Below are 25,497 nucleotides of genomic sequence, written 5' to 3' on the forward strand. Positions count from 1 at the left end.
ACCATCTGACCATTATATAGGTCGTTATCTACTGAGCTGCTGTTATTCTAGGATAAGTCAGATCCAACACAGGAATCCAGTTTAATAGATCATTATGCTATTTGTTATGGTTTAACAAAGTAGTTGCTCTCTTTGAAACATAAGCATGCAATGCTGCAGATTTTGCTTTAAAAACAACAAAATTGAAATTTATTATAAAAAGAATGTAGATAAAATGGAATAATCCAAACTTTCTACTTATAAATTCAAATAGTTTTAAATGTACAGTAAAAATTAAACCTAAAACATTCTTTTATAAATTGAAAAGAAACAAAATGCTTCTGCACGGTTCTCAACACAACACTCCTGGCACAGTTCCTAAAACATGACTTTTGTAACACTCATGCCATAGTCACTAACTTTAACACCTCGGTATATTTAAGACACTTGTGATTTCAACTTTTACACTGGAGATACAACAGCATCTTCTGGAAGTTACCACACATTGGAGCTTCACTGTACTCAGCTTTGAAAACCACTTCTAGCCTAGGACCAACACTAACTTTTCACTGAGGTAATCTAATTTATTAAATCTATTATTCCTTTTTCAGGAGTCCAGCTCTGTATAGCCAGTTGTGGGTGTCTCACTTGAGCTAAATAAACCAAGACTCCACAACACTAACAAACATTCGAGACTCCATTACTTACCACACTTGGTCGCAAACACTAATCAAAAGTTCATTAGTGGATTAAACGTGTGTACATTACAATAAAAGCAAAATACTATAGATGCTGAAAGCCTGAAAAGAAGACAGAAAATGCTGAAGAATCTCAGCAGATCTGGCAGAATTTTGGAGAGACAAACAGTATTAACATTTCAAGTTCACTATGACTCTTCTTTGACATCAAGAACAGTCATACTTGACTTGAAACGTTAACTCTGTTTCTCTCTCTACAATGCTGGGAGATCTGATAAGTTTATTCAGTATTTTTGGTTTTCATTCGCTCTATAGCCAGGCTTCAAAATAGTTTCTCAGTTGCCATGGTTACAGAAATACTGTACAAGTTAATTAACTTGAAAAACCCACGTCACCAACTCAAAACCTGAAATCGAAATTTACAGAGACTAATATATAAAAAAAATCATACATTTAAATGCCACAGTTTACATCACCAGGTAAATTCTGGTCATACCTACAAGGAAACAAATGTCAGGAGCATGGAGAAGAAAATACCAATAGAAAGCTTGAAGATGCATCAAAAAGTGTAAATGATTAAAATTTTTTAAAATAAATTTGCGCAGAAAAATGTCAAACTCCACCAACACAATTTCCCTTTTCTATACATTATTTTTTATTCACTGTAATAGGTGTACTTCATGTCTAGATAAACCATGGGTTTCAGCTTTCACAAAAAAATCTGAAAATTGCAGAATGTCATACAAAATATGAACAAATATTCTAAAAGTTCAAGTAAAAATGCAAGTTAACTTAAGATACCATGGAGCAGCACTTCTTAGTCAAAGACATTTATTCCAGATTCATTTGCAGTCAATCACGTTCTCAATTTTTTTTTTGAAATTTAATTGTCAAGTTTATCAAGACTCAAAGGTTTGCCTGTATGAGTTTGAATCACTTGTTTTCATCGACCTTTCACAGCATACAATGCAAATGAGATGAAAAAAAATTGTTCAATTTAATGGACATGAAAAGTTAAAGCACAGATTCAAAGTATAATCAAGCATAATTCTTGTGAGCACATACATAAAAACATGGTGTGAAGGCTGCAATTGTCGGAATTGAATGCCTTCTTTGATTTATTTAGTGTTACATTTCCATCAATGATCTGTATTTGGTTAGGACACATAGTTTCCCTTTTCTCATTCTTCCTTCAGCACACAGTATTCAAATAAAGACAAATCTGTTAGGCTTCAGCTCATCTTTTTCTAAAAGAATTCATTATAGAGATTGAATGCTATAGGTTTATGTTGTGTTACAAAATAACTTTGCTCCAAAAAGAAGAGATTGAAGCATAACTTCCATAATCTTCACAAATTTTACCTGGTAATTCATGGACTTATAACAATAATTACTAATTATGGAGGATTCCCCAGAGACACTTTGATGCAGCATTTTAAACTCTACAGTCAGATAACACATTTGCAAACCTTATTCCCTATTTATATTAATAGAATGTAGTCATGATGTGCCTTCCCCTGTATTTTCTCATTACCGTGGAATGTATAATTTTTGTGAACATTGTCAGAACATGAAATTCTATCCAACAGGACAATTTTTTGAGAGATCAAATTATCAGAGTTATTTTAACAGGTTTTCCAAGGGCTGTGTGGTAAAACATTGAGAAACATCCTGAAAAATGCCGGTCTTGTTTCTGCTCTTTAATGTAAATTTCGCAAAATCATACATTCATATCTTTATATCTCTAACTGAAAGATTGCCTGCATCCATTTTTGAAGGGATTTTCCCTGAGCTATCCAAGTGAACATACTTCGCTTCAATGACAAAGTTCCTGCGATTATCAGACCCTGTGTTTCATGTTTTGAAATCCCACTGATGTACTTCTTCCTTACATTGCAGAGTTCAGGAACTGAAGGAGTTCAGCTCGATTTCGGTCTCTCTGTAGGATTAAAGAAATTTATGGGTTTCAATAGATTGAATGCATGTCATAACAAAAAGAGAGTTCACACAGACTGGAGAATGTTGAGCATTGAGTGCCTGAGTTTCTGTTGCACTTTCTTGGATACAGGCTCCCAGTCAGAAAGCAAGTTTCATTCCAACACTAAATTTAAAATTGCAATAATCAATTTTTAAATAAAGCTCAAATGTTGTAAATTCAGAAAATTAGGCATTAAAATATTGGAAATGAAAGTTGATCAATATTTGAGAATGAACGAATGGTTGATACTTCTGAAATGTTAACCTTATTTTATCTTGTCAGATACAGGCCAACTGCTTTGTACTTTCTATTTTTAGTTGACATTTACTCAGCCATACAATGTGCCCAGATACATTCTACACATTTGCAAAGTTCAAAAAAGATTCAGTTTTCTTTCATTCTATTCCCAATTTTTAAGATTATTTTATTAGAAATTTAGCAGCCTCCAACACAGAATATATGTAACAAATATTACACAAAATTTCAGTAACTAAAACTGTCAGCTGAGCAATTCAACTCTTTTGCTCATAATGTGACGAGTAATATTAATTTTTGACATTAATAATTGACCATTGGATCAATAACCTCAAGAGATTTCTTTTACATTCGTTGCAATTATACCATACCATTATGTGTTGCAACCTGGGTGGCAGGGAAAGATTAAAAAGGCTGTGAAATCACACAAGTCATGAACTTTAATTGCAGTGTTGTGTAAGGACAGGGTACAAAAGTCAGCCAGAGCTCCCTCCCTTAGTCACTGCTAGAAAGTGTGCATATGAGGCAATCAGGTGATAAGAACAAAGTTTTATGCAATAATTGAAATCTCCTTATTGCATAATTTTCAGATAGATCAAATAAAGGATGCTACTTAATTCTGGTACTGTATCAGAGGGCTACAAGCGCTTTTGAACCTAACCGCAGCAAAAATGTCACCTTCAGAAGAAGTGCTGAAGAAATTTAAATTAAATAAGTTAAGTTGATGTGCAAACTGTTGGAAAGTCAACAGTTTAAAGCCTTGCAAAATCTTTATAGGTAACAGAAACTATTTCAAGTTGGGGTATAGTAGAAATTTTGGAAGTGGGTTCAATTGTGCAATTTTTAAAGTGTTGTGAGATGACAGAGGACCATGATTCAGTGCTGAAAATGCACAACCTCCTCAGGGCTGAGGTGTAAATCATGATTTTGCAGTCAGTCAGTACTTTTTATTTTACTTTCATCTTTCAATTTGATACATCACAGAAATTATAACAGTGCACATATATAATATTTCCCTATTAAGTTCATGTGCTCTTAAAAATAAACAAGTTCACATACCTCTTTATCACCTTTGGTCTTCTTAACTTTCATTTTTATTCTCTTTCCTGTAATCATGCTGTATGCATCACTTTTGCCCCTGTCTTTCAGAAACTGCAATTAGAATGATATTTTGTTAATACAAATGCACAGAACAAATAAAACACAATGTACTGATCACCACCTTGTGATCAAAGATGGAACTGCTAACTGATAGAATTCTTCCTTTTTGAATGAGACACTGAATAAATTCTAAACAGAGATTTAAACATTTTTTTTCTAGCTGGAAGGAAAAGGATTTCCTGAACTTCTGAAACACTTTCTGAAGGACATGAAGTGGTGAGATAAGTCTTTATTTTTGTAACAAGAGTGAGGCATTTGTCACAGCTCACAACATCATATGACTCAGTTATAAAGCTGTGGACGCGTAAGCAACAAGCAAAACCTATTAAGCATTCTATGCACTGAACTGCTGTTAGAACACATTTGTTTCACAGTGTATAGATGTTGCCAGGCTTTTATAACACCCAGCATCGTCAGAAAGACTTAAATTTGTCAAAATATACATTTTAAGAGAAAAACCCGAAGTGGAGATCTTAACAAGAATATGCTTTTGAAATACCACACAGAACCTGTCAAGTGTTTAAAAACAACAAACATCAATTAGTTTGACTATCCACATGTTTTGTTAATCTTTACAATGCAATTTTAATTTATTAAAGTAATAAGAACAATTACACACTAATAAATCCAAAAATGTTGAAAGCTGTGCTCTTCCTGCTTCTCACTCTTTCTGATTTGAGTTACTAACCTTTGTATTTTAGATACAGTGCAATAATAATAATACTTTGTTCTCTAGAAAGAAGGCAAAGCATGTGAGTAAATGACTTGCCTGTGAAAAAGATGATTTCCTGATAGCTCTGCTTCCTTTGCTCTCATAGATCAAGATTATAGATCATGAAGCCAATCCTTAAGGTACCATCCTTTTCTCTGTTATAAGTAAGCTATTTCCTGACATACTCTCAGCAGATGAGGAACACTTCTACGAAAGACAAGAGCAAAGTAACCTCACCTCTGATGGATCAGATACTGATGCTCAACATATTTTTGCCTAGCCTATAGGTATAATTGTCTGCTATATGCAATGTATATTGATTGGAAAAAAATATGAAATAAAAGAGGGGACCAGTCTGAACATCATGCAATACTTTCATGGCTGACCTTCTGTTCCAATTTCCATTCCTCCATCCCTAGATTTCTTTAGCATCTAAAAAAATCTATCAATGTTAATCTTGAATATACTCAATGTCTGCATGTCTATAGTCCCCAGTGTAGAGAATTCCAAATATTTATAACCCTCTGACTGAACAAATTCTCCTCATTGCAGTAATAAATATCCAGTACCTTGTCTAAAGTCCCCTTGTCCTGGGGTCTTTGTATGAGGATGAGGAAGCATGGGGGCAGGGAGGTGCTGATGGCTACAAGCAATGCTGTAATGACTCTGACCTGCTCCAAGAAACTGTTCTCATTTCCTTTTTGCTGCAGGTTTGCCCAAAGTTGAGGAAATCAAGTGAAACGCTGTAAACTGCAATATTGTTTAAGTGAAAGGTTTCTGTTTCATTTAAATATTTATATTGCCAACCTCTCTTATGGAAGCAGGTTGGTTGCCCACTCCTTGTCACTGCCACTAATTCCCCCATCCTTAAACTTAGCAATAAGTGGATTAGGTTAAAATGCAGATTTTTAAAAATTTTAACATGCGAACCAGTCCTAACTCACATATTTCTGGGTGTTAAAATTCAGCATAAAAAGATCACCTGAAGGTTGCCATTTTTACTATGAGTATTTGCTGCAATTTCATTGAATCACGCTTGGAATGATTTATTGGTGGAATCAAACTTTCTCCATCTCTGATTTTCCTCTCTTACAATAACTCCATGTTTCTGGGTTTTCAATTGCCTGTCTGCACCTGTTTGTGGTTGGCTTCATGGTTCTCCTGAATAATTGCTGAACTGAAACCACTAACAAGGTACTCAACTAATAAGGAAATCACCATTATAATCACTGTGAGATTTGTAAATGTCACATGATCAAAAGTCAAGGTATATTAACATTGGATGTGAAGGCGGCTACAGTTTTTGCCTTGTTTTCTGAAAGGCAGGATGGAGGAGCATGTTTACAATACTGTAGCAATGTATGATATCAGCATATTAGGCAGCAAGATCGAGAAGAACTGCAATAATATTCATCTGAGTGATATTTATAATGAATAATATATCTTCTGAAAATCCCTCTAGGACCCAAGCTCACACTTAACGCACACAAAGAAAACACAAGTCTCCTTTTTGCTAATTTCTAAGAGCCCGGAAAAAGAAGACAGTCTCAGTTCAAGTTGCCAGCATAACCACACCACAATGCTTTTTTACAAGTTTGGCACAACTAACATCAATTTCATTTGGATGATTCATTAAACGTAGACATTGAAGGATCTGGCTGGGATCAGGATAAGGAAGTGTGATCAGTCAATAATGCAGAACAGGCCAATATTTTACTGAGACCCTTGCATTAAGAAAATATATTTGGCATTCTAAAGCTAGTTATTGCTATTGGTTGCAATAGCTGCTTTAAACAGAAATTCCAAAAATATATAGTGTAGGCAATGATAATTGTAAAACATAGCTGAAAAAGATGCACTTGCCTCTATAGTGTGAACTTCAACGCTGCAAGATCTCAAAACGAGAACTTGTGAACAAGAAATCTCAGGTGTTGAAAACATACATGAAAAGATTTAGTTTGATAATATTTTTATCTTCCATAAATAAAATGAAAAAAAGCACCAGCTCTTCAGATTTATAACTATAATGTTGTTTTATAGTTTCCATTTCTCACTAGTCCTACTGTATCCACTGGCCATCCCAATAATAGAAGGTTGTGAATCTACCTCAATCCTGTTACCTACAACCATACCACAGGAGTGTGCAATTAGAGTGCGATGGGTTTTATTATAAACACAGCATCTAATATAAATACTTAGAAATTCGTAACATAAAACTAAGGACAGAACACTTGATTTTAAAATGAGGATAGCACATCCCATTCCAATTAACCTCTAGTCTCTTAAAATTAAACTTTATTTTAACTCTCCGATGCCTCAGGAAACAAAAGTATTATTTATTTAAAAATAATGTTCATTCATTTACAGTTTGTACAGAAAAGGGATCAGAGATATCAAATTTAATCCACAAAATACCAGCAAAAAGGTCAGAGGAGCATTTAATGCAAATTGAACTTAAAATATTCAGTCACTGTAAATCTGCAGCACAGATGCGATGCCAAAACAGCACAAACATCCCTATGGCTACAAAGCAAAGTGTTCTCTGACACATTGCAGGCAATATATTAGGAGAAACAATAAGGTGGGGTTGTTTTCAAAATATAGATAATTTTTAAGATCAGATGCGATGTGGTTAACTTGTGATTGTTAATTCAGATTATCAGCATTTCCTTATGAAATAAAAATAAAAGTAAACTAATTTTCTGGTTTCTTTTAATTTTTTGTTTTTAAATGAGCAACTGAAGGTTAAATTACCTTAGAAATCTGAACAGGCCCAGAACACACACTCTTTTTCTTCTTGTGCTTCTTTATTTTCTCTTTCTTCCCCCCCTAAAAGGAAGCAAATTGTTTAAACACCAGAAGAAAGTCTTTCCCTGGATTGAATAGGAAATGGGCATCAGTTCTGTTTCAAAATGATTTTGCACATAATACATTTATTCTAAAAATACTGTAACATGAGAAGAAACTTTAAAATAAGTATCCCAAGTATGCAGAAATTCTTACCTTTTTGTGTTGTTTTTCTTTCTTCCTTTTCTTTATTTTTGATCGTTTCTGGGAATCTGCCAAAACAACTACAAAATCAGCCTTGTGCATGAAATCCCCAGTAGGATTCCCTAAATATTTTAACATGCCATACTTAAAGAAAATATAATCATAAAAGATCAGTTGCCTAGTTATTGCTAAAGAATGTTCATTCATTTTCAATTGATTTCCTATGTTGCTTTATTTTTCACCTATATAGTAACCAAGAAAAATATTGATCCATAACACAACCTCGATTCTTCTCAAGAGTACATTACTGGTATAAAAATGGACACACATTATAAAATTCTGCACAGAACATACTTGCTTCTGATCAAAAGCACCTTAGAACATTTACACGTACTTGCTGAAGGTGTGGAAAACAAACATCCAGCTGTAATTGCAGAATGATGGTGAGATGTCTTGTAAAAAATTATATTTGGAGATTCTTTGTTTCATTTTACTGGATTCTCTCAGGATTTTAATTAAGTGATTAGGTATGCATTTTCTGTGAAAGACAGTTTGAGGAGTTCTTCTTTTCCATATTATTTTATGATAGAGATAATCTGCTACAGTGGTTTTCAAAGCTTTTCTTCAGGCTAGATTCAACATTTCAAAGTTGTTGTAATAATTTCCAAAGTAATTTCAGTTCTTGCTTTCTTCTTTCCAAGGAGTGCACAAAAATTCTCCACTCCTTCAAATTTGCTCAACTTTCCCTCATTTTCCTCTCTTGTACTTTATGCTTCTTCACTTGCATCTCTCTTTTTCACTTAGATTTTATCCTTCATTTACACAGCTTCTGTTAGCTTTACAACACTGTGTCATCTACTATCCTATTATGGAACAACAGTAATGGTGAGAGGGCTGAGCAAGTGGAATAAGAGTGGGCCATGAAACCGTAAGATTGATGTGAGACAATGGGACCATTTGGCAGGAATCATTGCAATTGTCACTAAAGTGCTAATATAATTCAGGCAAACTAAAGAAAATAAATATGATTTAGATCATTTCCTATGCCAATCCCTGCACTCCAGGACAGTGTTCATGCCCTCTGGTTTAAGAATTTTTTTTGAAGACTTATTAACAGTTAACAGCAGGATCCTGAACAGTGTTAATGTACAGAGGGACCTTGGGATTCAGGTCCATAACTCCATCAAAATGGCCACACAAGTAGATGGGGTGGTAAAGGTCGCATACGGCTTGCTTGCCTTTATTGGTCAGGGCATTGAGTACAAGAGTCAGGACATTAGACTTTAGTTAAATGTTTAGTTTATGTTTAGCAGCACGGTGGCACAGTGGTTAGCCCTGTTGCCTCACAGAGCCAGAGACCCAGCTTCAATTCCCACCTCAGGCAACTGCCTGTGTGGAGTTTGCACATTCTCCCCGTGTCTGCGTGGGTTTTCTCCGGGTGTTCCGGTTTCCTCCCACAGTCCAAAAATGTGCAGGTTAGGTGAATTGGCCATGCCAAATTGCCCGTAGTGTTAGGTGAAGGGGTAAATGTAGGGGAATGGGTCTGGGTGTGTTGCTCTTCGGAGGGTCGGTGTGAACTTATTGGGCCGAAGGGCCTGTTTCTACACTGTAAGTAATCTAATCTAATCTAATCTAATCTAATCTAAACCATAGAGTATTGCAATCAATTCTGTTTGCCACATTAGAGGAAGTATGTGGAGGCTTCGGAGAGGGTGAAGAAGAGGTTTACCAGGACGCTACCTGGATTAGAGGGTATGAGATACAAGAGGAAATTTTTAAAGACTTGGGTTGTTTATCTGCAGCAGCAGAGACGGAGGAGAAATTTGATAGAAATATTATGAGATGCACAGATAGGATTGATGGTCAGAACCTTTTCCCAGAGTTGAAGTGTTTAATATTGAGAGGGTGGGGGGCATGCATTTAAGGTAAGGGGGGGTGGGGGTGTTCAAAGAAGATGTGGGGGGGTGCAAGTTTTTTTTTAACAGAGTGGTAGGAGGCTGCAATGCATTGCTAGGGCAAATGGTGGACGTAGATATGAGAGGGGCATTTTAGGGACTTTTAGATAAGCACATGAATATGCAAAGAATGGAGGGATATAGACCAAGGGCATGCAGAAGGGCTTAGTTTAATCTGGTATCATGTTATCACAACATCATGGACTGAAGGGCCCGTTCCTGTGCTGTACTATTCCATGTTCGAGGTTATTCATGGGATGTGGACCTTGTTGGCAAGGTCAGTACTTATTGTCCATTCCTAATTATCCTTGTGAAAGTAGTGGTGAGACATGTTTTTGAACAGCTGCAGTCCCTGTGATACAAGTAAAGCTATAATGCTGTTAGGAAGGGAGTTCCAGGATTGCGACCCATTAACAGCAATGGAACAGTAATATACTTCCAGGTCAGGGTGGGGTGTGACTTGGAGAAGAACTTGCAGGTAGTTGTATTCCCATGTATCTGTTGCTCTTAACTATTGATCAATTGACAATACCTGAACTGTCACCCCGTGGCATTAATCAATCATTCCCAACAGTTTTGGATTATTCTACATCACACAGGAAAAAGATTCCTACAATGCTCCGAAACAGAAAGGAATATAAACTCTGGCCCAAGATGAAATGGTATTTGTTATATACCATCAAAATTCCATTCTCTGATTGTAATATTAGTGTAAGAAGCCCACATTGTCAAACAATTTGCTTCAGAAATATCATGAAATTGTAATATAAGCAGCCCTCAACCTGAAGTTCTAATTCCAACGATAGGGACAGCTATAATATTCACCATCTCAATTCCCATGAAAAGTTCAGAATTATTTGGTAAAACAATGAAAGCCTTTAACTTGTGGTAAAAATGGTACTCCAGCTCCCCACCTTTCACAGATAAAACAAATCTTGTAAATCAACAGATAAGTAACATGACATGTTTTAAGTACTTCACTCTTCAAATTCAAAGTGAGTTTCAGCTACTCCGTGCTTTATGCACTTACCTCTACTACTAGACCTGCTTCTGCTTCTTGAGGATGACGACAAACTTGAAGAGGATGAACTTGATGATGATGATGTCGTGGAGGAGGACCTACTTCTGCTTCGTTTTCTTTCTCTTTTTGTTTTTCCTATATAAAAGAATATTTGCACATTTGGAACAATGTATTAATAGTTTATCGATAAAGTTAGTCGGTAAAATGTGGAGCTGGAAAAAGCACAGCAGGTTAAGCAGCATCACAACAGCAGGAGAGTCGACATTTCGGGCAGGACCCTTCATCAGTCCTGCTTTTTCCAGCTCCATATTTTATCAACTGACTTTCCAGCATCTGCAGTCCTCATTACCACCAACCTGCAAAGTTTCTTACACAAATCATTATACTTCTCCAGTAAGTAAACCGAAACTGAACTATTAAAATTCTTTTCCAGTGCAGTTACAGGTTTTATATTTAAACTTCCACAAATTCTAAAGTGGATAGTGACACCAACTGCAAAGTTAGCTCTTAGCACAACACCTGACTACTTGGGACCAGCTAACTCAGGACATGCCTTTATCTTTGGTTCAATTTCACACCATACAGATTACAGTTGCCCAATTAGCCGCTGCATGATCAAAGTCAATTTTTTATATTGCTCTTATTTCTGAAATATCATTTGCATTTATATAGCACCTTTAAAGTCATAAAACTTTCTAAAGCATTGGAAAACTATCAGCTGTGTGAGCCACCTCAAGATGCATTACAGTAGGTGATTGAAAATTTGGGGAAAAAAGATATGTTTTAAAGAATGCCCTAAAAAAAAGACGACAGTGAAACAAAGAAAATTAAAGAGCTTTAGGCTGGTATGACTGAAAGCACAACTGTTAATGGCGAAATGCTTAAAAAAAATCAGAAACGCACAAGAGGCCAGAATTTTTTTTTTAGATTACATTACAGCGTGGAAACAGGCCCTTCGGCCAAACAAGTCCACACTAACCCGCCGAAGCGCAACCCACCCATGCCCCTTACCTAACACTACGGGCAATTTAGCATGGCCAATTCACCTGACCTGCACATCTTTGGACTGTGGGAGGAAACCGGAGCACCCGGAGGAAACCCACGCAGACACAGGGAGAATGTGCAAACTCCACACAGTCAGTCAGTCGCCTGAGGCGGGAATTGAACCCGGGTCTCTAGCGCTGTGAGGCAGCAGTGCTAACCACTGTGCCACCGTGCCGCCCAATTGAAGAGTAATGAACTCAATCAGTTATAGAGCTGGAGAAGAAGGTTGGAGAAAGGCCATGGAGGGACTGAAACATGGCTGAGTTGTTGTTTGACCAGAGCCCAGTGTACATCAGTAAGCACAAGTCTGATGGATAAATAAAACTTGGTTCGAGTTAAGATATGGGCAGTGAAGCTTTGGGTGAGCTCAAGTTTACAATGGGAGCAAATTGAATGATCAGCCAAGAAAGTTCTAATATAGGCAAGAACTACCCTCAGTGTGAAACTTTACAGATTTATGCATTGTATTAGTCATAGAGATGCACAGCACGGAAACAGACCCTTCCGTCCAACTCATCCATGCCGACCAGATATCCCATCACAATCTAGTCCCACCTGCCAGCACCCAGCCCAGCCTCCAAACCCCTCCCTATTCATATACCCATCCAGATGCCTTTTAAATGTTGCAATTGTACTAGCCTCCACCAAGCCTCTGGCAGCTCATTCCACACACGCACAACACCCTGCATAAAAAGGTTGCCTCTTAGGTCTCTTTAATATCTTTCCCTTCTCACCCTAAACCTATGCCCTCTAGTTCTCCCACCCCAGTGAAAAGATCTTGTCTATTTACCCTATCCATGCCCCTCATGATTTTATGAACCTCTATAAGGTCAGCCCTCAGGCTCCGACACTCCAGGGAAAACAGCCCCAGCCTGTTCAACCTCTCCCTGCAGCTCAAATCCTCCAACCCTGGCAACATTAGATTAGATTAGATTACTTACAGTGTGGAAACAGGCCCTTCGGCCCAACAAGTCCACACCGACCCGCCGAAGCGTATACCACCCAGACCCATACTCCTACGTTTACCCCTTCACCTAAAACTACGAGCAATTTAGCATGGCCAATTCACCTAACCTGCACATTTTTGGATTGTGGGAGGAAACCGGAGCACCCGGAGGAAACCCACACAGCCACGGGGAGAATGTGCAAACTCCACACAGAGAGTCGCCTGAGGCGGGAGTTGAACCCGGGTCTCAGTCCCTTAGTGTGGACTGGTTGGGCCTAAGGGCTTGTTTTTGCACTGAAGGGAATCTAATCTAATCTAATCTAAATCTATCCATGAAATATTGTGTTACAGGCTATCTTTATTAACTTACCTACCAGCTCACTATATTTATTTATACCAGGTTCCCGTTCGTTCATCCTTAACCCTTTACTAACCTGTTATTTACGATAACATGGTTTCATCCATTCATTCATAAAACCGTCATTCATTCCTGATGAAGGGCTTATGCCCGAACCGTTGATTCTCCTGCTCCTCGGATGCTGCCTGACTTGCTGTGCTTTTCAAGCACCACAATCTCGACTCTGATCTCCAGCATCTGCAGCCCTCACTTTCTCCTAATGGTTCTGAGGTAGCCAAATTTAAAAACAATCGTTTCAAACCCATTACTGCATTTTCACACCTTATCAGTATACAGAACAATAACATGCATATCAAATCTCCAAGAAACAATATTATATTAATCAGTCCATATTAACCATCTTCTGGACCTAAATAGATTAAGTACCTATTAAATACCTTTTAATTGGGCATTATCCCTTTAAGAAACTAACTAACAAAACTGCGCTTGCATGAAATTGCATGAATGAATGAAACTCATACCGGCAAATAGTAAGTAAATCTCACAAGCCGGCTACAGTAATTAGTTTAATATCCTTTATTCTTTTATTACAATTTCTATTTAGAGTTTATAGGCCTAGTATTTTTGCTAACATTTATTAATTTAAAAGACAAAAGGGCTAACACCTCTTAATTACGCAACCAGACCAGACAGACATCCCGTCAGAAGTAGCAGCCAGCAATTAGCATGTTTTAACCCATCTCCTGTCTCCCAGGACAGAAGCCCTTCAAACCTTTGTGTACTATAGATAAAAATGTAACACCAGAGAAATGGAATTTTTAATATATGTAAGAACTGTGTCTAAAGGGGCTCTTATAAGAACTGTGTTTCGGAATTCTATTGCCACCTCAAACTTGTGCTGTGATTGCTGAATAAAGAGGCTATTTTTGCCACTCACTGATTTCGGTCATTATTTGAACATGATCCCACACCCCTCTCAACTTAACCTACGCCCTCTACTTTTGGACTCCCCTACTCTAAGGAAAAGACGTTGGCTATTCATCTTATCCAGGCTCCTCATGATTTTATAAATCTCTGTAAGGTCACTTGACAGCCTCTGATGGTCCAAGGAAAATAGACCCAGCTTATTCAGCCTCTCCCTATAGCTCAAATCTTCCAATCCCAGCAACATCCTTGTAAGTCTTTTCTGAACCCTTTCAGCTTTCACAACATCCTTCCTATAGCTAGGTGACCAGCACTGAATGCAATATTCTAAAAGTGGCCTAGCCAATGTCCTATACAGCGGCAACACAATCACCTATACTAAATGCACCGACCAATAAAGGCAAGCGTATCAAATGCCTTCTTCACTACCCCGTCAATCTGTGACTCCACTTTCAATGAACTATAAACCTACACCCCAAGGTCTCTTTTTTTCGGCAACACTACCCAGGACCTTACCATTAAGTGTATCAGTCCTGCCTTGATTTGCCTTTCCAAAATGCAGCATCTCACATTTATTTAAATTCTATATATCACTCCTTGGCCAATTTGACCATATGATCAAGATCCTGTTGTACTGTGAAGAAACATTCTTCCCTGTCCACAGCACCACGAAATTTGGGATGAAACTGCTCCCTGGTTTGAAAAATGTGGTGCTGGAAAAATACAGCAGGCCAGGCAGCATCCGAGAAGCAGGAGAATTGACGTTTCGGGCATAAGCCCTTCTTCAGGAATCTTCCGCAGTCCTCACTTTCTCCTAATGAAACTGTTCCCTACCTACTTTGCAATGCCAACATATGAATTAAGGGCAGGAGTAAGCCAATCAGTTTTATAAGGTCAAGGCTGGTCTGATTAGTCCACTTTCATGGCTGCCCTGATAATCATTCCTTTTTTATCAAGAATTTATCTACATCTGCCTCAAAAATAGTCAAGTTCTTCCACCATCTCATAAGGAAAATAGTTTCAAAGGTGCATGACCCTCTATGAGAAAAAATTCTCATCACCTCTGTCTTAAATGGTTGACCCCTTATTTTTAAATGATAAAACCAGTTCTAGATTCTACCATAAGAGAAAACATACTTTCTACATCCACCCTATCAATACCCGCTTACCTAGAACATCTTCTAACCATGTCAACATGTTACCCCCTGCATGATATGCTTCTTTTTTCACAATAACATTACCAAATGACTCTGAAAATCTAAGCATAGTACATCCACTGATTCCTTTGTCCATTGCACATTACTTCCTCAAATAACTATTGGTTAATCATAATTTCCTTTTCACAAAATCGAGTGACTCTACATGATTGTCTTGCTATAATACTTTAAAAATAAGTTCTAAATCTTCCCTGTGACAGATGTTAAACTAACTAGCCTGCAACTTCCTGCTTCCCATTTCCATCGCTTTTTGAATAAAAGAGTCACATGCACAATCTTCCAATCGAATAGAACTTTTCCTGAATCTCGGGAGTTTGAAAAAGTAAAACCAATAAGCCAACTAGCAATTTATTTTAAGATCTTGCATTGAAGTCCGTCAGAATCTGGGCAATTATCAGCCCATAGCTCAAACAATATGCTCAGTATCACTTCCCCAATGCTTGTAATTTTGAGACCCCTTTTCATTTTCTGTTTTAGTTATTTCTGGGATGTTACCTGTATCTTCTGTAAGTGAAGACTGATGCAAAGTACCTGTTCCATTTATCAGTCTTCTTATTTTCCATCATTATTTCTCCAGAATCATATTCTTAGGACCAATGCTCACTTGGTTAACTTCTGTAAAAAATATCTAACGTTTCCAGCTACTTTTCAGTCTAGTAATTTTACCATTTCTTAGCTGTGTTTTATAATCTGTCAAATTTTCTGATCCACCAACCACCTTAATACAATGATATGCTTTGGTTATAAGTTTAAAATGATCTTTAACTTTCATAGCTAGTCACAGATCTCCTTGGAATTTTTCATCCTGTTGAAATGTATTCTGTGTTTTCTGAAATAACATCTTAAAATGTCTGCCACTGCATCTCTCTTGAACTCTCTATCTCTATTAATTTGCCAGTTCACTTTTGCTAGCTCTGCTTTTATGCCCTCATAATTGCCCTCATTCAATTTTAAAATACAAATCTTGAACTCACTCTTCTCTCCATTAAAGTGAATGTAAACTTTAATCATATTATGATCATTGCTACCGAGGGGTACCTTCACATGAAGTTTTAGTTAATCTTATCTCATTGTACAATACTAGGTCTAGCATATTGTATCCCAAGCAGCAATCTCTGTTCATTTAATGGTTAACCTTTGCTCTCTAGTTGGCTCAAATGCAAATATCTAACAATGTACTATTTTGTTCACTAAATACACTTTGTTGTATGCACAAAAGATGCTCCTACATCACTGCTGCCATTTTGTAGCCATTATTATTCATTTGGTCTTACGTTCATCCCTAAATATTCTGTTTGATCTCAATTCCTTGCACGCAACTCCACAAGAGACTGGCTAGTTTATTAACATTTCTAAGTTACATACACTATATCCTTATCTGAGGCTTGGTTAGCTTTGTTGGCTGGAGTTCTGCTTTACAAAAGGGTTAGGTTTAGGGTTAGTGGAGAGTGACACCAACAGTGCATTTTCAATTCCTGCACCAGTTGAGGTTACTATGAAGGACCCTCCTCATCAACCTTGCCCCTTGCCTGAAATACGGTTAATCCCGAGGTTAAATCGTCACTCACTAATGAGAGAGCAACCCTACGATCCACTAGAACAATGGCAACTTTACCTTTATCGTTTACATTCCTATTTGTAAGATTTTTTAAAGTAGTATCTGAGACCCACACTATGCAATACTTACAGTTGTTTAAAAATAAGAACAGTTTTGAATTTTAAGGCACGTCTAAGCTTCCATGCTGTCTTTACCACAACTCCTAGGTTTGCTGTTACTTTGCTCTTCCAAGTTTCGTCTTCTTACTGTAGTTTTGTTTTCCAACAGTTAAGTACATTTATTTAAGTTTACTGATTAATGTCCGTATTTTACGATTAGCGATGAAATGATGATGCTTGTCATTGCCCACAAAGATTTAACAACCGCTGTAGCATAGGTTTCCCATTTTGAATCTTCTGCAAAGTCATGGGGCTTCCAGTTATTTCATCATAAGCAACTAGTTACACTTAATTACACCTTATTGAGTATGAATTAAGTCACTGGCCATATACAGGTGATTAAAGTAGAAACTGAAATGTCAAACATTTCATAATTTTAAAAATACGAAAATGCTATTTTAAAAGGGGGAAATCAGACATTCCACAAATATAAAATCAGCTTTTCAAGGTCAGAGTGGTTTTTCAACAGCAATTAAAATTAATTCAACAACCTTTGCAAGGCTTTTAACAGTCAGACCCACACTGTAAAGGACAAGCTCTCGTCAGTTCAATGATTCTCAATTGCTGTAAGTCTGGGATAGGAACCCAATGGAGAAGTCTAAAATCACTAATAGTAACTTCTGGTTTTCTGCGTATAAGTACACATTTACAAACATTGAATGTTGCTGTCAGTTTCAGAGGAGTGATAACAGCAAATGTGTTTTGCCATTATTATTATTATTGCACAATCTTTCTTTCAATAGGCATGAAGCAGCAGAAATCATTCCTTCAGAGATTCCACACAGGCACACAAGCCTGAACAGCCTTTTTAATGCTGTAAAATTATATGATTTGAAAATTATTTTTACATTGCTTGTTGTGATTCATGTGTCAGTTGTCTTCACAGGTTAATAGCGTTGCATTGCCTCATGATTCTGGATGGTTAATCTCCCACACTTGTTCCATTATCTGACTTAGTGTCAATTTTGATTTTCACATCCATTCTCAACAACACCAGTCTTGTTTCATGGTATTTTGCCAGGTTCTCCCTGATCGTCCTACATCTACCTGACGTTCATCCATATTGCGTTTCAAGCACCAATGTCCATCTCTGTCCATTTAATTGCCACACTTTGTAGCCTCCCCTCACAAGCCTAGAATCAATTTAACAAATTGATTTTTAACATTCTTATAGTGCTGTATTCTACCACCATGAAATGTAACCTGCAGTTCTTACTAACTCTTTCCCAGCACCCATGAGGAAAAAAATAGCAGAGGAAGAAACAAGAAAGAAGTGACATTCAGAAATGAGAAAGGGAGAGAGACACAGAAGCATGTGAGAAGACAGGCTGAAAACAAGCAGAAACTTACATTGACCAGTTAGAAAACAAATATTTGCATTCATGTTGCACCACTCACAATTGGAGAACATCCCAATGTACTTTACAGCAGTTTAAGTACTTCTGAATTGCAGTTACTGTTGTATTGTAGGAAACATAACAACTACTCAGTATGCACAGCCCTCAGTGCCAGCCTGGTTGTGTCAAATCTCTGGAGTGGGATGCAAACCCATTCAACCCTTCAGAGTTGAAGGGAAGAGTGCCAGTATTGAGTCACAGCTGATACATATGCAAGACAGGCATACGCTATCCTCCAATATGGAACAATTCTGGGGATCTACTTGTAACACCATTTAGTTTGCACTTTATGTTTCTCAAACAATTAATTCTGATAATGTGTTATGACGAGACGAGCAGGAGTGAATCAGCTCCCTTCGTTTTAACCCTCTTGCTTAACCAAAACAACAATGTCTAATTCTTTTCAGCACACAGCTTCCTCACATTTTCATTAAACACAATTTCCCAGCTAAAAATTTAAAAAGTCAATTACGAGGTTGTGGTACCTAGAATTGGATACAGTACTCCCATTGAGGACTAATCAGGTTTTGTACAGGTCCACCAAATTTCCTTGCTGTCGCACATTTTGTTTTAAATTTGGTCATGGGATGTGGTTTCCACTAATTAGGCCAATATTTATTATCCACCCCTAGTTGCCTTGGAGAAGGTGATGGCAAACTGCCTTTGTGAACTGCTGCAATCCATGGGGTGCAAGGACACCCATTATGTGATTGGGAAGGGAGTTGCAGGATTTTGACTCAGCAAGTGAGGGAACAGTGAAATATTTCCAAATCAGATTGGTGTGTGGTTTAGAGGGGGACTTGGAAGTGATGGTGTTCTATTGTACCCACTGCCCTTGTCCTTCTAGATGATAGTGATTGTGGGTTTCAAAGGTGTTTAAATTTCTGCAGTGCAACCTGTAGATCACACACAGTGCTGTCACTGTCTGCCTGTGGTGGAAGGAATGAAGGTGTGCCATTCAAATGGACTGCTTTGTGCTGGATGGTCCCAAGTTTCTTGGATGTTGTTAGAGCAGGACTCAACTAGGTAAGAAGGGAGTATTCCCTCACACACCTGACTTATGCCTTGTAGGTGTGGACAGTCACTGCTAGATTGCTAGCCTCTGATCTGCTCTTGTAGCCATGATATTTATAATGTTTACTCTATTTAGTTTCTGGTCAATGGCAAAATGCCAGATAACGCCACTGAATATTAAGGGGTGGTGCTTACCTTTTCTCATGTTGGAGATTGTCATTGCCTGGCACTGTGTGGTGTGAATGTTAATTCCCACTTTTTACCCAAGCTTGAATATTGTCTAGGTCTTGCTACATTTGGACACAGACTGCTTCAGTATTTGCGAATAGTGCTGAATGTAGTGTCATCATCAGCGAACATCCTAACTTCTGATATTATGATGGAGGGATGAAGCAGCTGAAGTTAGCTGGGCCCAGAACATCACACTGAGAAACACCTGCTGAATGCCCTGGTGCTGTGATGATTGTCCTCCAACAATTACGATTGTCATTTGCACTCGGTATAACTCCAATCAGCAGAGAGTTCTTCCCCTGATTCATGTTGACTCTAGGTTTCCTAGGGCTGCTTGATGCCACATACTGTAAAGTATGACTTTGACATCAAGAGCAGTCACTTGTACCTCATCTCTGGAGTTCAACTCTTATGACTACTTGCAAGCCAAGAATGTAACGAGCTCAGCTGTTGAGTGGGCCTGGCATAAGCCAAACTAAGCATCAGTGAACAGTTTATTGCTAACCAAGTGTCTCTTGATAGTATTGTTAATGACATCTTTCATTACTAACTTGATGATCAAGGATACACTGATAGGGTGGTAACTGGCTGAGTTGGATTTGCCCTGCTTTTTGTGCACAGGACATACCTGGGCAAATTTCCACATTGTCAGGTAGACGTCAGTGTTAGTTGTACTGGATCTGCTTGACTTGGGGTGCAGCAAGTTCTGGAGCACAAGTCTTCAGTACTATTTCCAGAATATTGTCAGGTCTCATTGCCTTTGCAGTATCCAATGCCTGCAGACCTGTCTTGATGTCAGGTGGTTTGAATTCAAATGTCTGAAGACTGGCTGGGGATCTCTGAAGGAGGCTGAAATAATCATCCAGGAGAAAGTAAGGAATGCAGATGCTGGAGATCAGAGTTGAAAAGTGTGGTGCTGAAAAAGCACAGCTAGTCAACCAGCATCCAAGGAGCAGGAGAATCAACGTTTTAAGCATAAGCCCTCGAAATGATCATCCATCCAAGATGCTTACAAATGCTTCACCCTTATTTTTTGCACTGATGTGCTGGGCACCCTCATCACTGAGGGATGGAAAACTTCTGGAGCCTTCCTGTCCATCAGCTATTTAATTGTCCACAATCATGCACAACTGAACGTGGTGGGTCTGAACAGCATGAATAGTGGGATCACTTAGCTCTGAACAACTTGCTGATTATGCTGTTTGGTAAGTAAGCAGTCCTGTGTTGACACCTCAATTTTAGCTATGCCTGGCATGCCCCCCTGCACTGTTCACTGAACGAGGATTGATCCTAGCTTGATGGCAAAGATAGAGAATGGTTTTGCCAAACCATGAGGTGATAGATTCTGGCTGAAATCACTTCTGCTGCCGTTTATGACACACAGTATCTGGTCTTGAGTTGCTACATTTATTCAAAATCTATCCCATTTTATAAAATCATTAGAGACATGAATAGGGTGAATGGCTTTCTTCTCGGACAGGGTAGTTCAAAACCAGAGGACTTAGATTTAAGATGAGGGGGACTGATTTAAAAAGGACCTGAGGGGTAACTTTTTCATGCAGAGGGTGGTCAGTGTATGGAATGAGCTGCCAAAGGGAGTGGTGGAGGCAGATACAATTACAACATTTAAAAGGTATCTGGATGGGTATATAAATAGAAAGGGTTTAGAGGGATATGGGCCAAATGCTGACAAGAGGGACTAAAACAGACTGAGATGCCTGGTCAGCATGGATGAATTGAATCGTGCTGTACAATTCGATTAGGTAATGCCATAACTCTATGTCTATTTACTTTACCCAGGTTATGCTTTGCTACCTGCTTTCTGAATCAGTCCTGCCATCTTCTAACAACTTGTGGATACATGCAAAGTTGTAAAATATCTCTGTCCCACACCCCTTTAAAACTGTAAACTTTATTTTATGTTGCCTATCCTCATTCTTCATATCAAAATGTATCACATCTGGAATCTCTCTGAATGTATCACATCTCTCTGAATTAAATTTCATCTGCTGAATGCCTGCCCATTCCACAAGTCCATGTCCACTTGAAGTCTCTCATGACCCCTCCATATTCACGGCATTTTGAAATGTTGCATTATTTGCAAATTCTGAAACAATACTTTGTTCCAACTAAGTCCAAGTCATTAACATAGATAAAAAAAAGCAGTTCTAGTGTCTTCCGCCTATCCAAAACAAAATTCACTTGTCGGTTTCATGTTGCTCAACTAATGTCATATCCAAGTTTCTACTGTCCCTTTTATTCCACAAGGTGAGATTCCTTTATGCAGGATTGGAACACAGCCACAACCACACCTTCTGCTTACACAGCACTTACTCATTTTACTGTAGGAGACTAACCTCTGTGGGCAGAGCCCTTGCTGGTTATGCATTCAGCCCATGGAATGGTATGTTAAACACAGAAATGGTATCGTTCTGGGAGGCAGTGGAAAGGGCTGTTGCAACTATAAAAGGTTTTTGAAGAAGCAAACTTGGCCAAAGACATGGCAAGGTGTAACGGGGCACTGCTAGTGACTAAAGCAAATTGGCAAGAAAGCAGTATAACCAGTGGGATGTTGGAAGAATGGCAGCAGCCCTTAACTAAAGGCTGATGATATCTCAGATAATGCAGATGGTGCTAATAGCCAATAAGGGGGGTATATGTATCCATTGTGGTTAAAGTATTCCCAGAAAAAAAACAGGGGCAAATTCATATTAGTGTTTAAGATTGGAATGAGAAAAGATTGCAGTCTTAGACGAGGTGATTATGACTGCGGTAAGGCCATAAGTGAACTCCAAATTTGTATCAGATGCGAAGTCAGCCAACCTCCAGTAGGATTCCAGAGGGGTAATGGTGGATGAAGGATTTCAGCAAACGTTCTACCTAAAATAGGTTGGTTGGAAAAGGGATCCAAACGCAGAAACGTCAGGGGACAACGGGGGAAGGTAAAATTAGGTCATGTTTGTTTGTTAGGTCATACTGAATCACAGAATTGTTACAGTTCAGCAGGAGGTCACTCAGCCCATTGTGCTGCATCAGCGCCTCAAATGAGCATCATGAACATCTTCTCTCACACACCATTGCACATGATTTCTATCCAAATAATCATCCAATGCCCTCTTGATTGTCTCAATCGAATTTTTCTCTACCACATTTCCAGGCAGTGAATTCCACAATCTAATTACTCGCTGTGTGAAGAAGCTTTTCTTGCTTCTTCTGCACATCACTTTAAATCCATGCACTCTCATCCTTGTTCCTTTTATGAGCGCGAACAACTTCTCTCTATTTATTCTAGCCAGTCCATTCATGATTTTGAAAACCTCTATCAAATCTCATCTCAGCTTTGTTCTGTCTGTGGGGAACAGGCCCAACTTCTTCAATCTATCTGCATAACTGAAGCTTCTCATTCCTGGAAACCATTCTTCTAAGTCACTTCTGTGCTCTCTCCAACACATTCACGTCTGTTCTATAAAGTGGCACCTAAAACTGTGTACAATGGTCCAGCTGAGGAATAGCAAATGTCTTGAACAAGTTCAACATCATCTTGCTCTTGTACTCTCCACTCTTAATAAAACCATGGATACTGCATGTTTTATTAACTGCAGATTTGTCCTGCCATCTTCAATGATCTGTGCACAAATACACAGAGGTTCCTCTGTGCCTGTATCATGTTAGAATTCTCCCTCCTACTTTACATTGTCTTTCAATGTTCTTCATACCAAAGTGTACTACCTCATACTTCTCTGCACTGAACTTCACATGTCACCTATCCGCCCTCCACACCAACTTGCCAATGTCATTTGGAGTTTCCGACATTTTTCCTCACAATTTACAATTCTTTCAAGTTTTGTGTCATCTGCAAATTGTCCCCTGCTCACCAAGATCTAGATAATTAATAGCAATTCATAATCATGAACAGGAAAAGCAAAGGTCCCAATCCAGACTCCTGGGGAACTTGATTACAAACCCTACTCCTGCCCAAAAATACCCATTGATGATTACTCTCTGTTTCCTACTACTCAGCTAATTTTGTATCCACATTGTTACTGTCCTTTCCATGATCCATAACTTTCCTCACAAGTCTGTTCAGTGGTATTTTACAGAACAGAATTTCCCAGAATAGGTGACCAGATAGTTGATGTGTCCTGAAATTGTGAAAATATGTTACGGAGGAAACAGGGACTTGAGTGCTTTTAATATGTGTCACACACCGTATAGTTGAGCTTAAAAATGTTTTGCTGGAAAAGCGCAGCAGGTCAGGCAGCATCCAAGGAGGAGAATTGACGTTTCGGGCATAAGCCCTTCTTCAGGAATTCCTGAATTCTCCTTCTCCTTGGATGCTGCCTGACCTGCTGCGCTTTTCCAGCAACACATTTTTAAGCTCTGATCTCCAGCATCTGCAGTCCTCACTTTCTCCACTGTATAGTTGAGACAGGGTCTCAGACTTAAGAGACCTGTTCACTTGTATATATGCTTGAATAAAAATCTTTGCTTACTTGAACCCCACAGTCTTGACCCCAACAAACATAAATCAATTTATAACTGAAAGCAATTTTTTTTTGTCTTTCACTCACTAACCAGAACCCCCATTTCACAGAGGCATTTAGAATTAACTTAGAATTAATTAACAAATTAGAGGCATTTGAATGATAAAACAGGTAGGGCAACTGGAGATGTTTCTAATCTGAAGGCCGACTTAGGAGCAATAGTTATGCATGCCAGATTGTAGAACAAATGAAACAGAGAGGTTCCTGTGACTAAAATAGAGACAATGCTTCAAAAACACAACTTCAGAGCATTGAGGAAGTGCCAGTAGTGGCTCGTGGCAGAGGGCTGTTGTAATTTTGATGTTCGAGAGTAATGGCAGATAGCAGAATTATTAAAAACAATCAGTACCTCTGTCTCTTGTTTTGTGTTCTTCTGAAGATGTGCTGGGATTCTTAATTTTCCTTCTGTCACTGTCTATCCTTCTCTCCATAATAAACCAGACAATCACAGATTTTACTAACAAAAAAAGGCCTAGAACAGATCAAAATAATTCCAGTGAGTACATTAAGCATGAATACAATTATATTTCACAATGGCTGATTAAGCAGCATACTGAGCTGATTTACACAGGAGCCTGAATTGTTCATCTCAGTTAAGAATCTTTGAAGGACTTCTGCTAGTATTTCAAAAGCATGATTATGATTACTTTCTTGGTTTTCATTTGCTTTTATTTTAGAATGGTTTTAATATGCACTGGGATAGTTTTGAAGTTTATACTATGGTGTTGAGAACTTAACTGAAGATCTGGAAAATATTGTTGTGCTTCCTGGAAAGTGCCTCAGGATATCCAACCCAAGTGGACACCAATCCATTGACAGAATGGAAATGCTCTGAGTGTAGGCCAGAGTCTGGAGGGTTGGCAGGATGCTGGATGTAGGCTGAAGGTGGTGGTGCAATTTGGAATGTAGGCAGTGGGTAGGTGAGGAAAGGGAGAGTTTGTCCAGAATATAGGCAGGGTATGGGGAGATTTCACTGGAGTGGGGGGATTCTGGATACAGCCGAAAGACAGGAATGGTGCAGCTTGGAGTGCAAGCAGAGGGTAGGTGGGGAGTGTAGGCAGCAGGTGGGGAATTTAAGGGGGGTATGGAGTTTTGTAGGAGGGTATGGCATGTAGGCAGAGGTTGGGGATGTTTGTCTGGAATGTTGGAGAGGGGAATTCTGGACAGAGTTGAAGGACGGGGATGGTACAGTCTGGAGTGCAGGCAGGGTATGGACTGGACAAGGGGCTATGGAGCGTAGGCAGTGTGGTATGAGGGTATATGGGGATTATCTGGATTGTGGACATGGGGGGTGGTGGAAGATGATGCAGCCTGGAGTGCAGACAGAGAGCAGTGCAGAGATCAGCGAGTGGGGAG

At 38.6% G+C, this 25,497-nt stretch overlaps 1 protein-coding gene across 1 annotated transcript in view; it reads right to left on the bottom strand.

Moving 5' to 3' along the window:
• Positions 1 to 1,310: 1,310 nt before the first annotated feature.
• Positions 1,311 to 25,497, bottom strand: part of si:ch211-22i13.2 (uncharacterized protein LOC553945 homolog) — a 53,860-nt gene continuing 29,673 nt past the window's right edge. Inside the window, exons 2-7 of the mRNA XM_043695894.1 lie at positions 24,491 to 24,613; positions 10,760 to 10,885; positions 7,787 to 7,842; positions 7,538 to 7,612; positions 3,970 to 4,062; positions 1,311 to 2,616 (exon numbers count right to left, since the gene is read on the bottom strand). Coding sequence (XP_043551829.1) covers positions 2,566 to 2,616; positions 3,970 to 4,062; positions 7,538 to 7,612; positions 7,787 to 7,842; positions 10,760 to 10,885; positions 24,491 to 24,572 — 483 coding nt within the window. The 5' untranslated portion in view covers positions 24,573 to 24,613 and the 3' untranslated portion in view covers positions 1,311 to 2,565. The remainder of the gene's footprint in view (positions 2,617 to 3,969; positions 4,063 to 7,537; positions 7,613 to 7,786; positions 7,843 to 10,759; positions 10,886 to 24,490; positions 24,614 to 25,497) is intronic.

This window comes from Chiloscyllium plagiosum, chromosome 9 (assembly GCF_004010195.1).
Source record: "Chiloscyllium plagiosum isolate BGI_BamShark_2017 chromosome 9, ASM401019v2, whole genome shotgun sequence".
NCBI classification, from domain to species: domain Eukaryota; kingdom Metazoa; phylum Chordata; class Chondrichthyes; order Orectolobiformes; family Hemiscylliidae; genus Chiloscyllium; species Chiloscyllium plagiosum.